The following is a 15,097-nucleotide window of genomic DNA, read 5'->3' as shown; positions in this document are numbered from 1 at the left end:
ATTATAGGGTAGCTGGGGTGAACAACATTCATCTCTAATGTCTTCAAAAAAACAACAAGCTTTTTTCACTTGAATTTGTGAGGGGGCAACTTTTGCAAATTCTGGTTTATTAACAGCTTTAAAGTTGTCCAAAGTATGATTTTTGAAAATTGAAGACCTCCTCAATATAGATCAGACATCTAGCACTTGATATGGACTTAAATTTTTGCAACAATTTATTTTGGTTTGTTTCTATGTACCTAATCAGTAAATGTAATTAGCAGTACTCCATTTGGTGAATGAGTTGGCATGCATCTTGTGCATACTTAAAACCGAACTAGCTGATTTTCCGGTTATTTGTTTCCCTATCCGTTGGTGAAGTTTGGTTGTATGCCCTGTGTTGTAATTCAAAGTTTGATTTGTAAGAGCTTTTTTCTGATTGTTTCTTGTTTGTTTTCTGTTAAATAAACTTTGTGTATATATCAACAGATTTAATTTCTGTGTGTGTGCAGACATCATATAAATATGGTTTCTCACAGTGTCCCCTCTCCCATATCTTTGTTTATCCAACATCATTGGCGTAAGCTAGCTAATAGTCATGCATTGCTCATATTTATCTCTGACATCTTTAAGCTTAAAGACCACCACAGGGAAAAAAATAAGATTAGACTACAACCATAGCAATGGTAAATTGACTCGTACAATAACTTTTAAGTTCCAATAAAAGGTGACCTGTGGATGTCAAAAATCAAGTAACCATTTGGACTTCTGTAAATTTCTATCAATTTACAGTTGTTTTCAATTTTTTTACTTAGCTTCTTATTTTGCTGTATTAACAGTCATTTCTCGGTTTTTATATTTTTTCAACTGGTCAAATGTTCATTTTTCTTTGTCCTTACTATATATATATATATAGTAGCACAAGATTGTTGAATGCAACAAAAAGGGGATTGCCTCATATCAAAAAAAGATAAATTGCTAAATGCCATTTTTGGAATGCTAATTCACTTTCATCACTACAATTATATATCCCCTATGACAGATAGTTGGAATTTTTTTTTAAGTAAAAATTTTATTCAATGATTTTAATAGGCAATGCCCATGTACATAGGGAATATAGTAAAGAAACATCTAATTTGTTGCACCGTACCTAAAATTTGCATAGCCTACCAACCATCTATACATTATATCAAAACACTGTGTTTATTTGATGAAATAAGTGATGATATATTAATGAAAGTTCATAGCTGCAAATGCACTTTTCTTGTAGACTAATTTCTATTTGTTTGAGTCAGAAAGTTTGAAGTTTGTAAGCACGAAAATGCACCCTTTATATCTGCATTTTGTGTGGGTGTTGATGTGACTATTAGACGTTTCTCTCACACATACGAATATTTTTTTAAGATTCAGCAAAGCTTGACCTTGATATGGGTGGGAGAAAGAGTACTGTGGGTTTATCTTGGAAAATAATGGTTATATATATATAACCAACGTAATTGTCGAGATCGGGAAAAAAAAAATACACCAAAATGTCAATTGCAATATTTTGATAGAAGTTCCAACGATTTCAAATGCTGCAATTACAGTTTAACAACGATTTTTCAAACATGAATGACCACTTTTGCAACAGTTTTTTGCTATTTGCAGTGCTTTTAGATCTATTTTCAGCATTTATATTACGTTGCAAAACATTATTTGCAACAATTTTTAAATCAATCACTGGAATTTCACAGATTAATTCCAGCAATTTTTATAGTGATTGCAACGATTAATAATACTGCAATTACACTTTAATAACGATTTTTCAAGCATGGATGACCACATTAGCAATATTTTTTGCTATTTGCAGCGCTTTTGGATCTATTTTCAGCTTTTGTATTACGCTGCAAAATATTATTTGCAACAATTCTTAAACAAATCGTTGGAATTGATCTATTAATTCAAACGATTTTTACTGTAATTGTAGCGATTCCAAATACTGCAATTACACTTTAACAACAATTTTCCATACAACGATGACCACATTTACAACAATATTTTTCATATTTGTAGCGCTTTTGGTTCTATTTTCAGCATTGATATTAAGTTGCAAAAAATTATTTGCAACAATTCTTAAATAAATCGTTGGAATTAGCAAATCAATTGCAACGATTTCTATAGTCATTGCAGCAATTTTAAATACTGTAATTATACTTTAACAACGATTTTTCGTACTTGGATGATCACATTTGTAACAGTTTTTTCCTATTTGCAGCACTTTTGGTGCTTTCTTCAGCGATTATATTACACTGCAAAAAATAGTTTCCAACAAATTTTAATTAAATCGTTGGTAATACATGAGAGTTATTGCAGCGATTTAGATAGTTTTTGCAATGATTTTAAATGCTGCAATTACACTTTAACAACGATTTTACAATCATGGATGCCCATATAAGCAACAGTTTTTTTCCTATTTGCAACGCTTTTTGTTATATTTTCAGCGTTCAAATTATGCTGCAAAATCCCATTGGCAAAATTTTTTTTAAATATTCGCTAGAAATAGAAGATATCAATTCTAGCGATTTATTGAGTATTTGCAAGGATTTAAAATGCTGTGATTGAGATTTCTCAGCGATATATCTTTATGGGCCTGAGAGTTACAGCGATGTTGGGAGTATTAACAAGGAAAAAAAATTCGTTGGTAATGGTATTTTTAGTAGCAAATTTTTTTTATCGATGCTTTGAGTAAAAAAGAAGAGATAATAGCGGCGAACGTGCAAGGAATATTTTAAAATCGCTGGAAATGAGTATATGCAGCATTTTCGATGGTTTTTTGCAGCGATTTTAAGCGCTGTAAATGACCTGATATCTTGTAGTGGACATCCATAACCTTGGAGAGCTTCTATTTGAGCTCATATAGCATACGTTTATCTTGGGGGGGGGGGGGGGGGGGGGGGGGGAATAGAGGAACTAAGTAGATCAAGCTAACAAATTTATGTATGACTTACAAATTCCTTACATGCTCCATTGATGATGGAGAAGGTTGGTAATGGGCAGTTGAGCACTCGACCACTGGTGGGGGAAGCCAGTGATTGGCAATGGACACAGATTTAAGGAGGAAAATTTCTAGATTTTGAATCCACTTCATTTGTGTTGTTTTTTTCTCTCAAATAGAAGCAGTAACAGTTTGGTCATTCGAATAGAAATCATGTGCTCACGTATTAGGACTGCAAATTAGGAGTCCCTGTATGGGAGTACTGTGTAACAGTACTCTTTGAAATAATATAACTTCTCAGGAAAAAAAGAAGAAGAAGAAGTTAAAACTCACATTTTACAGTCTTCAAGATTGTGACCCCCTCAACCCCATAACAAATGCTGGCGCTATCTGGTGCGAAATGTTCCAAATTAAGAGACAGCAAATCCAGTCGACAAAAAACTTTGACAATTGGTTCAGATGGTAATTAATACTATTTGGGCATTTCATTATCCTTTTTGTGATCAATAATGTTGCTTCGATCCACTTGTGTTCAAGGGCTGTTCAAAATTAATAATAGTTGGGAATTTGCTTTTGTTTTTATGGATTGCGAGTTCTTGTAATTCTTTTATTGAGATATATACTCAGCTTTATGCAGATAGAGATAGTAGACAGCTTTAAAAGTAAAAATAAATAAATAAATACAAAAGGGAAGAAGAAGAAGATAGAGATAGTAGACAAACTTCATTACATTAAATACAATCCGTAGACAGGTTTTTAACCCCCAATATTAAATATGTATCATGCTAGTGCCACCAAGAGTAGCGATTCTTGGTGGCTTCTGAGGATTCTTACCAACAAGTGCAATGCACTTTTTTTATTTTGTGTTAAATTTTTTCAAATATTTTTAAATTTTTTTCTTTTTAAAAAAAGAAAAAATTTACAAATTCATTTAAAAGTACTTTATTAACGATCAAGTAATATATATATATATAAACAAAAAAAGAATTGATGGCTTTTCTTGCACTACATCTAAGGGTGTAAATCGGTCCGGTTCGGGGGATAAGTTACTTTCGGTCCATATTTTTTGGTCTATCATTTTCTCAAATTGGATTGAACCGATCACTCATAGTAGACTGTTAGCTATCGGTCCATATTGGTCCAAACCAATTTCAAATGGGGGCTTAATCATACAAAAAAGCCCATCATTCTTGAAATATACAAAAAATTCTGCAATGTGTATTTTCAGCTCATTAGTATAAAAAAAGCCCATAATGTTTATAATTTTGAATAATATAACTATTTAATTCTATTTGTATATTTTTTTCATTAAAAATAGCCTAAAAATTTATCAAAATTGATAATTATATATTAGTTAATTAATAATTATAGATTTAACATTTTATATAGTCAAATCATAGGTTAGATGAAAAAATTACATAATTCACTTATATAACTACCATATAAAATAACATATATAATTTATAAAAACATATTTAAAAATATTTATTTGTAGTTCAGTAGGTCCGGTCCGGGATGAAAAAAAGGCCATCCTAGGACAGTAAAAAACCCATTTGGTCCCACAAATAGAGGATCGAAACCGACCAAACAAGTTTTTGGTTTGATCCGATCAATTTTTTTGGTCCGGACATAAAATTTTACCCTCCTAACTATATCCTCGGTGGAAGCAGCATTTTCCATTAAATACAGTGAAGTCCACATGCCGTGTCTAGTTCTCTCTACATTAAATAAAGTAATCAGCCAGAAAATTATAGGGAACTCCCCAACTTTTATAGAGTTGTGCAAAAATCTCAAACTTTGTTGATCATCTGCTTCAATTAGAGTTGGAATTCTCAAAGTTCATGATCATAACTGTCGTCTCAGATTTTAAAAGTTGGAGTTGGAATATGTGAAATGATCATTTCACATTGAAGAAAGTAATCTAAAGGGAAATTATTTGTGTGTAATTTCTAGGATATATAAGTTCTATATACGCACTTGCTTTGAAAGGCAATTAATCTAAAATTCATATAAAAAATTTAATTTTTAATAACAATGGACATCACTTTTCTCTAAAGAGAATGCGTTGAATTTAATCATAAAATTGTATTACTCGTGTTTAAGCCCTTGTTCGGGAACACAAACAATCTCATAATTTTCTTTCCAAACATACATACATCACTCAAATGTAAATATTTTTCAATTTCAAAATTTTAACTTTTTAATCTAATTATTAACTAATCATTATAACTTTCCAATACTTCCAAACAAAACACAAAATAATATTATTTTTTTAAATTTCAAAACAAAAATTATATATTAACAATATTTTAACTTAATAATAATTTTATTCACATTTTTTAAAATTTAATAAAATATCTTAATTCAAACTATTTATTACTATTCACTAAATTATCGTCTCATCCATTCTCCCAAACATCTCCAAATCGTAAAAATGGGGATCCTGTGCAACTTGGGCCCTCGAAGGTGCCGTAGAGGATGTTTCATTATGCATGGGTACTGATAATGGCTTGGTATATATCCTAAGAAACCTTGACCAGTACGCGTCTTTCTCCAACCCACACAGGAGCTAGCATTAATTCGGTATATAAAATCTTCTTCGAGAAGACAAATACATAGACCATCTAAAAGTCAGAAATTCCAACCTGATCAGCCGCGTTGCTCGCAATCACTATAAACAAATTGCTTAGTTGTGACCAGTTATTTTTTATAAAAATGACTATTTTTATTAAAATAAGTCTGTATTAATTGTAAATAGTCATTTTCTTCATATATATAATTCGTCACAAATGATCATTTTCCTTGTAGTGAATTAATCTTCATATTTAACTTCTTGCACCCTTTTTTCCTTGAAGCTCAGAACCCCTCGTTCCCGTTTCACTCTCTTTATCATAGATCTAGTCATCCAAACACTATAAATAGCACAATTTGCCCCTGCCATTTCTCCACACCAACCAATTGCTTTACATTCTAAAATTCCTTTTAGCTAAAGGGTTCCTTTAGCGCAGAGAAGGGAAAACTACTTTTCTAGCTAGATATACACCGTTCGAATTAAAGGGAAGAAAATGGGCGAGCAAATTACGAACCAACAGCCGGTGTACCCACTGGCACCAGAAAGTAAGATCCCAAAAAGCGATGAAGAATCAAACACTTTGCTATCCAACGAGCTCCGAAGAAAGAAAAGGATCAAGTTGGCGATTTATATAGCTGCTTTTGTTGTGTTTCAGACCATAGTCATCCTGATCTTTTCTCTCATTGTGATGAAAGTTAAGACCCCTAAAGTCAGGTTGGGCACAATCGAGTTAAGGAAGGTGACCACTACAGCTGGAACTCAAGCATCGTCACCTTCCTTCGACATAAGCTTCACAACCCAAGTTAGGGTTAAGAACACAAATTTCGGTCCCTACAAATATGACAGCTCTAATGCCACCTTCCTGTACCGGGGCGTGACCGTTGGGGAAATCTTCATTCCTAAGGGTAAGGCTGGGATGCTTTCGACCAAAAAAGTTAGTGTTATTGTTAGTGTCAATTCAAATGCCCTGACCAGCACTACGAGCCTTGGAAATGAGTTGGGTACCGGGACCTTGACGTTGAACAGCCAAGCCAAGCTTAGTGGGAAAGTGGTATTGATGTTTGTGATGAAGAATAAGAAGTCTGCCCAAATGAATTGCACCATCTCCATCAAGCTTAATGCAGACAACGCCGTGGATTTGAATTGCAAGTGAACATGAAGCTGTTTTATATAGCAGTTTCCTAGCTATGTTTTTCTTTTATCCAATTTTTTTTCCTTGGCTTTGGTTTGTATGTTGTTCTTATAATTATTTCGATTGCGAGGGAATCCTATACATGATGCAGATCAAGATTTACTCTCTCTCTCTCTCTCTCTCTCTCTCTCTCTCTCTCTCTCTCTCTCTCTCTCTCTCTCTCTCTCTCTATATATATATATATACACACACAATAGTTCTATACTTAGTTAGTAAATATAAATGGGGTGCAGTCGGCATGTCAGCCGCTATATATTATAAAAATAAAAAAAATAAAAATAAAAAAATGAAAAACGAATGAAAATGCAGAAGAAAGCGATTGAAACCATTTCTTCTTTCCCGTTTCTGATGTGCGACTGTGAGAATGACGAACTCTTAGATCGCTTCCCCAGTTTCTTCAGTCCTTCCTCGTGGGTGTAGATCGTTTGTCGCTGGGTTGGGCATCTGGTTTGGGTGGGCTAATTTCGGGCCGGTCTACGTGTTGGAGTATAGCCTCTCACATTGACAGCATGGAGTTGAAGTCTAAAGAAGAAAAGCTAAAGGCAGAAAAAGAGAAGGAGAAGATTTAAAATACAGTTATTTCTGTTACATTTCTGTTATACATTTATTCCTCTGTGTAGTATAAATATTACATAGACCTTCATGTATTAATCATCAAGTATCGAGTTAATTCATATCAGATTACACAATCCTTCCTCTGTTTTTAGTTTTCTCTGCTATTCATCAAGTTCTCAACATGGTATCAGATTGAGAATTCACAAACACTGCTTCCGCATATTCTTGCAATCTGCATTGCACACTCTGATCTTTCTACTTCAATTACAATCTTTCTACTTCGATTACATATTTCTGCTCAAGAATCTTTAATTCTTGTTCCTCGAGAATCTTGTTTCTCAATTCTTGCACTTTCTTTCCAATTCTTGGAAACATGGCAGAAGAAAACTCCCCTAATTCTTCAGCTTCATCTCGTATTCTTAATCCTTCAGATGATTCCTCTAGCCCATATTATCTTCATCCTAGTGATAATCCGGGTTCTCTCTTGGTGTCAGAAATCTTTGGAGGAGACAACTACATTGTTTGGAGTCGTTCAATCAGCATTGCCCTCACTGTGAAGAACAAGATAGCTTTCATTGATGGCTCAATTACTGCTCCTCCTACTACTCAGCGTCTTAATCATACTGCTTGGCTTCGTGCCAATAATTTGGTACTTTCTTGGCTCATGAATTCTATTTCTAAAGATATTAGAAATAGTTTACTCTATGTTGCATCTGCTGTAGACCTCTGGAATGAGTTAAAAACAAGATATTTGAGAAGTGATGGACCAAGGGTTTTTCATCTTGAAAAATCCCTAAGCTGTATAAACCAAGGTTCATCCTCAATTACAGAATATTTCAGTGCTTTCAAGACCCTTTGGGATGAGTATGTCAATTATAGGCCACTTCCAACTTGTACATGTGGCAAGATGGCTTCTTGCACCTGTGATCTGTTCAATTTCTTGCTTCTTAGGCAACAGTCAGATTACGTGTTGAAATTTCTGGTAGGATTGAATGATTCTTATGCTTCAGTAAGAAGTCAATTGTTACTTGCTGTTCCATTGCCTAGCATGGCTAAAGTGTTTTCTTTGCTGCTTCAAGAAGAAAGTCAACGGCAATTGACCAACTTCACAAGTAATGACACACATGCTTTGTTGGCCAAGCATTATACTCAGTCCAATCAGAATACTCAGTCCAAGTTCATCAAAGACAAGCTGAAGAAATCCTCACTGCATTGTACTCACTGTGGTTATAATGGTCATACAATTGACAAGTGCTTTCAATTGCATGGCTATCCTCCTGGATGGACTGGACCTAAGGGAAAAAGAAATCTTCCTTCTGCACATACAGCCATTTCAACTGAAGAGGTCTTTATTAAAAACAGTAATGAGAGCCAAAGGTTTAGTCTAACTGCTGAAGAATTCAATAAACTCATAGCACTTGCCAATTCGAGTTCAAATACTCAGAACATTGATACATCCACAGCAGCAGTAAATCTAGCCACCACTCAATTTTCTGGTAATCTTTTCAGTCAATGCAATTCTGTTTCTACCAAGTTAAAATCTGAATTTTCTTGGATCCTAGATACTGGTGCAACAGATCATATGATCTGTTCACCACTACTATATTCTTCTACTCCTAAACCAGTTACAAATTCCATAAATCTTCCTAATGGTCAAACTGTTCCAGCATTATATATTGGAACTGTAAGTCTTTCTAGCACATTACATTTGCATAATGTCTTGTGTGTTCCAAGCTTTTCATTCAACCTATTATCTGTTTCTAAACTAACCAAAGAATCTAATCTTTGTCTATCTTTCTTTGATTCACATTGCCTTTTACAGGACCAATCAATGAAGAAGATGATTGGGATTGCCTATGAGAAACAAGGCCTTTATTACCTACCTCAAGCTTCTTCAAAAGCTAATTCTTGTCAGCACAATCAGCTTAATCCTACACCAATCTCTGCATCAATCATTACTCGAAATCAGCCAAACCTTTGGCACTACAGATTAGGTCATGTCTCAAATTCTAGAATACCTTTTCTTAGACAAATAGACAATTCAATAACATTTGATTGTACAAATGTCTGTGAAATTTGTCCACTAGCAAAGCAGAAAAAGCTTTCTTTCCCTGTATCACAAAGTATTTCTAATAAAGAATTTGAATTGATTCATTGTGATATATGGGGTCCTTTTGCTACTATATCATATTCTGGTTTTAAATTCTTTCTCACTATAGTAGATGATTTTACAAGATGCACTTGGGTGTATATGCTTAAAACTAAATCTGAGGTTTCATCTTTACTACCAAATTTTTGTAACATGGTTAAAACGCAGTTCAATACCTCTGTAAAAACCATAAGAACAGACAATGGTTCAGAATTTTTCCTTACAAAATTTTATGGTGACAATGGAATTGTACATCAAAGAAGTTGTGTAGAAACTCCACAACAAAATGGAGTGGTTGAAAGAAAACATCAACACTTATTAAACACAGCTAGAGCTTTGATGTTTCAAGCAAACTTACCTTTAATTTTTTGGAGTGATTGTGTATTGACTGCAGCCCATATCATAAATCGAATTCCAACTCCTCTTCTCCAAAATAAAACACCTTTTGAAATGTTATTTCACAAATCACCAAATCTTTCTCATTTAAAAATTTTTGGATGCTTATGCTTTGCATCTACAATTACTAGTCACAGACAAAAGTTTGATCCAAGAGCAACAAAATGTCTATTTTTAGGATATCCTTCTGCTGTCAAAGGTTACAAACTTATGGACTTAAACACTAATAGAATCATCATTTCCAGAAATGTTGTGTTCCATGAAACCAACTTTCCATTCAAAAGTCTTCCAGTTAATTCTGCCATACCTAATTTTCTGTTTCCTCCTTCAGAATTCCAATATAATTCCTCTCATATAAACAATCCTATCTCTTCTGATCAAAATATTACATCACTGATTCCTAATGAATCAGATTCCTCTCATATTGACAGCTTCCATCATACTGACTTAGCAAGTTCAGATTTCTCTCATATTGACAGCATGCACCAAAATGACTTAGAAAGTTCAGATTCATCTCATATTGACAGCAACCATCAAACTGACTTAGCAAATCCTATCCCTGCTGTCAGAAAATCATCAAGGATTAAACAAACACCAAAATTTTTGCAGGATTATTATTGTGGTACTGCCTCATTGTTTCCTCATGCAATCAACTCATCTGCTTCCATTGGTTGTTCCTCTAACACAGGTAATCCCTATCCTATATCCTCTTTTATTTCTGTCAGTAGACTTTCAGCTTCACACAAAGCTTTCTTAGCTTCAATTTCTATTATCAAAGAACCAAAAACATATCAACAAGCTGCAAAATCTCATGAATGGCAAGTTGCTATGAGAAATGAACTCACTGCTTTAGAGTTAAATAAAACCTGGGAACTTGTTACTTTACCTAAAAATAAAAAGACCATAGGTTGTAAATGGGTTTTTAAAGTGAAATACAAGGCTGATGGAACCATAGAAAGACATAAAGCAAGGTTGGTAGCCAAAGGCTACACTCAACAAGAAGGATTAGATTTCTTTGATACTTTTTCCCCAGTGGCAAAACTTACTTCAATTCGGTTATTATTAGCTGTTGCTGCTATTAAGGGATGGTATATTCACCAATTAGATGTAAATAATGCCTTTTTACATGGTGAATTAAATGAAGAAGTTTACATGGAAGTGCCCCCTGGTTTGGATGTTAAACATCCCAATGTAGTTTGTAAACTGTTAAAGAGTCTTTATGGCCTGAAGCAGGCATCTCGACAATGGTTTGCCAAACTCTCTCAAGCTCTTCTTCAATATGGCTTTACTCAAGGCAATTCTGATTGCTCACTTTTTATCAAGAAAACTGCCACTTCTTTCATTACTTTACTAGTATATGTAGATGATGTTCTACTAGCTAGTGATAATCTAATTGAGATTCAGCAACTCAAGATATTTCTGCATGATAAGTTCACAATCAAGGACTTGGGGCAATTGAAGTACTTCCTAGGATTGGAAGTAGCCAGATCAAAATCTGGCATCTCTCTCTGTCAAAGAAAGTATACTTTGGATATACTTCAAGATGCAGGTCTCACAGGTTCCAAGCCAGCTGCATTTCCAATGGAATCTACTCTTAAACTTAGTACAGATGATCCTAATCTCTATGAAGATGCCTCGGGTTACAGAAGGTTAATTGGCAGGCTACTATATTTGACAGTTACAAGGCCTGACTTGGCCTATTCTGTTCAAGTCCTTAGCCAGTTTCTTGCTAAACCAGCAGTTTCTCATTATCAAGCTGCTATGCGTGTGCTTAGATACTTAAAAGCTACACCTGGACAAGGATTGTTCTTCTCTTCATCTTCAGATTTTCAATTAAAAGCCTTTTCTGATAGTGATTGGGCAGGTTGCTTAGACACCAGGAGAAGTGTTACAGGATATGCAATTTTTCTAGGAGATTCTTTAATCTCATGGAAATCAAAGAAACAAGCCACAGTTAGCAGATCATCTGCAGAAGCAGAATATAGGGCTCTTGCTGCCACAACCTGTGAGGTGCAGTGGTTATTATATGCCCTTCAAGATCTCAGTGTTGATCACTCTCAGCCTACAATGCTTTACACTGACAGCAAATCAGCCTTGTCTATTGCAACTAATCCAGTACAACATGAGAGGACTAAACATATTCAAATCGATTGTCATCTTGTTAGGGAGAAATTGCAGCAGAATGTTATAAAGCTTTTCTATATTCCCTCAAGATTACAACTAGCAGATATATTTACCAAGCCTCTCGGATCACTGCCTTTCCATCATAATTTGCGCAAGATGAACATTATCAATATACATGCTCATCTTGAGGGGGGGTGTTGGAGTATAGCCTCTCACATTGACAGCATGGAGTTGAAGTCTAAAGAAGAAAAGCTAAAGGCAGAAAAAGAGAAGGAGAAGATTTAAAATACAGTTATTTCTGTTACATTTCTGTTATACATTTATTCCTCTGTGTAGTATAAATATTACATAGACCTTCATGTATTAATCATCAAGTATCGAGTTAATTCATATCAGATTACACAATCCTTCCTCTGTTTTTAGTTTTCTCTGCTATTCATCAAGTTCTCAACACTACGTTGGGTGGGTCAAGCCCGAGCATTGTTTGGGTGAGCTTGGTGGGCAGAGTTTGGGTCAGCTTTGTGGGCCATCACCTCGGGTCAACTTGGTGGGCCAGCATTTTGGGTCAACGACATGGGTTAGTTTCGTGGGTCGATCAGCGTTTCATGGGTCATCTTCTCACTTTACCGTCGGCACCACCATAACCAGGTTCTAGTTTTGATATAGATCTATCTCATTATGTTTCAATAAACTTGGGATTTGCATGAACATGGTAAATATATTTGTGGCTCCGTTTCGTAGCATTTGCATGAACATGGTAAATATATATGTTGGAGCATTCATATGGGGATCAATATCTTTGTTTGAAAATGTTGTTTACAGTTCTAGTTTATTTTTGCTCTGGTTTGTTTCGTGTAGCAAGCCAATGTAAACTAAATAAATTGAGATTTTGAAAAGAAAAGGAAACAAAAATAAAAGCTCATTACGATGACATACAAGGATATGAATAATGTAAACATGTGACATGTTGTTATTGCAAGTTCAATGCTTATTATATCACTCATGGAATGTCAGTCTTACATGCATTTAGTTGATAAAATCAAGTTGCAGGTTACAAAAGGCTGGCATGATGGAAGTAGCTTTAATGATACATAATATTGTTCCTGAAAGATTTTTTTTGATTTTTAATTATGCTGATTGAATGGAGAAGATGAGAGAGCATTCTATTGGCTTTTCCTCCATACTTCCTGGTTCTTGTATATTTTGATTTACTAGATTCAGCCAACAATCTGTTAATGCCTTTTTTATTTTTTTTTATTTTTTAATAAGTAACAATCTACTGGTGCTTTAAGGGAGAATTAGGTAAAATAAAACCAAGCCTCTTATAAGGAATCAATGAAGAATTAGAAACTTTTAGAATCATATATTGCTACAAATAGTTCCTCAGAAATATGGTTATTTGTGTCATCAACTTGATTCCTTATTTCTAATTGTGGTAAATGAAGTTAGTGTTGTACTTGCACTATTCTTCGAGTTTGGTTCTTTCGGATTGCCTCCAGCCTAGCTATCATCTTTGCTTGTTCCTTGTCTATTATCTCTAGTCCTCGAACTGATCTTCAACTTTGTCCTCTTTTGAATGGAATTTATGGATTGGGAAAGCTTTTCCTTGTACTTTTATGTTAATCCTACCTTTATCTTGTTGGCCATCATTGGATCTATGACACTACGTCTTGGTTAGTTAGATGATTGGGAGATTTAATAATTTTCTGGTGCAAAGGATTGAATACTAGTTCTCTATTTTTAACCCTACCTTCGATATAGTGCTTAAATGGGACGAGATAAATTCACTAATTGCAAAATGCTACTTCTAGGTTAAAAAATTGGCTTGATAAGTCTACTGAAACAATTGCAAAACTTTTTTTAAAGAGAGCAACATATAATCACCATGCAAATGGACCTGGCATGATCAAGTCCGCTTTGAATATGGTCTAAGCTTGGGAAGGTTTTACTCTAGCTCCTCTTGGGCCAACTGACAACTGAACGGTCTGTAAGATTAGTATATAACTTACCTTTAGGGAAAGACGAGTCTTAGGCAAGCTAAATTGCACCAGGGTTTTAAATATTAGAAATTGAATAAAGATTGCTAGCTTAAGTTGATATGTCTTACGATGATGTGGCTCAATTTTCATATTTCCTTTTAGGAGAGAGGTTTTTTAGTGAAAAAAGTTGGCATTTGTGTTTCACAAAAGGAAAAAACAAATTACTAATCTCATGAAAATTAGAGAAGGAAAGTATTAATGTTATACTTGCTCATATTTTTTTCCTTTAAATTTAAAATCTCGAGGGTGTGATGTACAAGTTTAGTAATAAGAAAATAAAATTATGGCTTCCAAAATTCAGGTTTTGACTCCAAATCATGTAAGATGTGAAAACTGATTAAGTATTGTAATCATTTTATTGCACTTCAACTACTTCACTTTGATTTAAGTTATAACATTAACAAACTCACAATTGGTTAAAATCTATAACCTTCAAATTTTGCATTGTTTAGTTCCACTGCCTAAATTATAAACTATTGGCTTCAATATTTACATTTCGTTACCTCCAATAGAATACATCAATTTGTTTAATGAGTTTCTTAATGGGTGAAGCAAGCAAGCATACTTTATTTATTTATCATGCCATTCCTACAAAATGATACCAGTTTTTTTTTTGTTTTTTTAAATTTATTTGCAATTCACAACTACTTTTTCAACATCTGAACATAAAAGTGAACAACTTGTACAGGGCATGGGAAAAGGGGAAGAACACGCATCTCCCTTAACACCATCTAGCTCAAATCCCCCAAACTTAGTATGTTATTTCATAATTAAAAAACCTATTGCAACTCAATGTTTAGCATTCTAATTATTGTTATTATTTTTATGTTAGGATATCCCTCAAACTGGTCTACCAAACTTTCCAAAGGACGTGCATGGTTACTTTGGACCAATTCCTACATGGTCACCAGCTTTCCTGCCATATCCAGATGGCAACAAAAATCTAAGTAACATTCAGGTACCTTTTCAACTTCGTTCTAGTGTTTTAGTTATAAGTTAATTATTTTTTAACTTATTTATATATTTTCATTTTTTTGTGTTAAGCAAAACGTTGGTTATCCATTTCAATATGGGATGGGACCTCCAAGGCCATTTATCACTACAAGCTCCGTGACAA

General features: G+C 34.2%; 1 protein-coding gene across 1 annotated transcript; it reads left to right on the top strand.

The window, feature by feature from the left end:
• The first annotated feature begins 5,844 nt into the window (after positions 1-5,844).
• LOC122282585 lies at positions 5,845-6,826 on the top strand. Its single transcript, XM_043094521.1, has one exon. The coding sequence runs from the start codon at positions 6,019-6,021 to the stop codon at positions 6,676-6,678; it is 660 nt and encodes a 219-aa protein (XP_042950455.1). The 5' UTR covers positions 5,845-6,018; the 3' UTR covers positions 6,679-6,826.
• Positions 6,827-15,097: the final 8,271 nt, after the last annotated feature.

The sequence above is a fragment of the Carya illinoinensis genome, chromosome 11 (assembly GCF_018687715.1).
Source record: "Carya illinoinensis cultivar Pawnee chromosome 11, C.illinoinensisPawnee_v1, whole genome shotgun sequence".
NCBI classification, from domain to species: Eukaryota; Viridiplantae; Streptophyta; class Magnoliopsida; order Fagales; family Juglandaceae; genus Carya; species Carya illinoinensis.
The sequence above is the reverse complement of the archived record's forward strand: the minus strand, read 5'-3'. Positions and strand labels throughout refer to the sequence as shown.

Coding starts and splice junctions, on each gene's coding strand:
- LOC122282585 (XM_043094521.1), top strand. CDS start 6,019: ATGGGCGAGCAAATTACGAACCAACAGCCGGTGTACCCACTGGCACCA.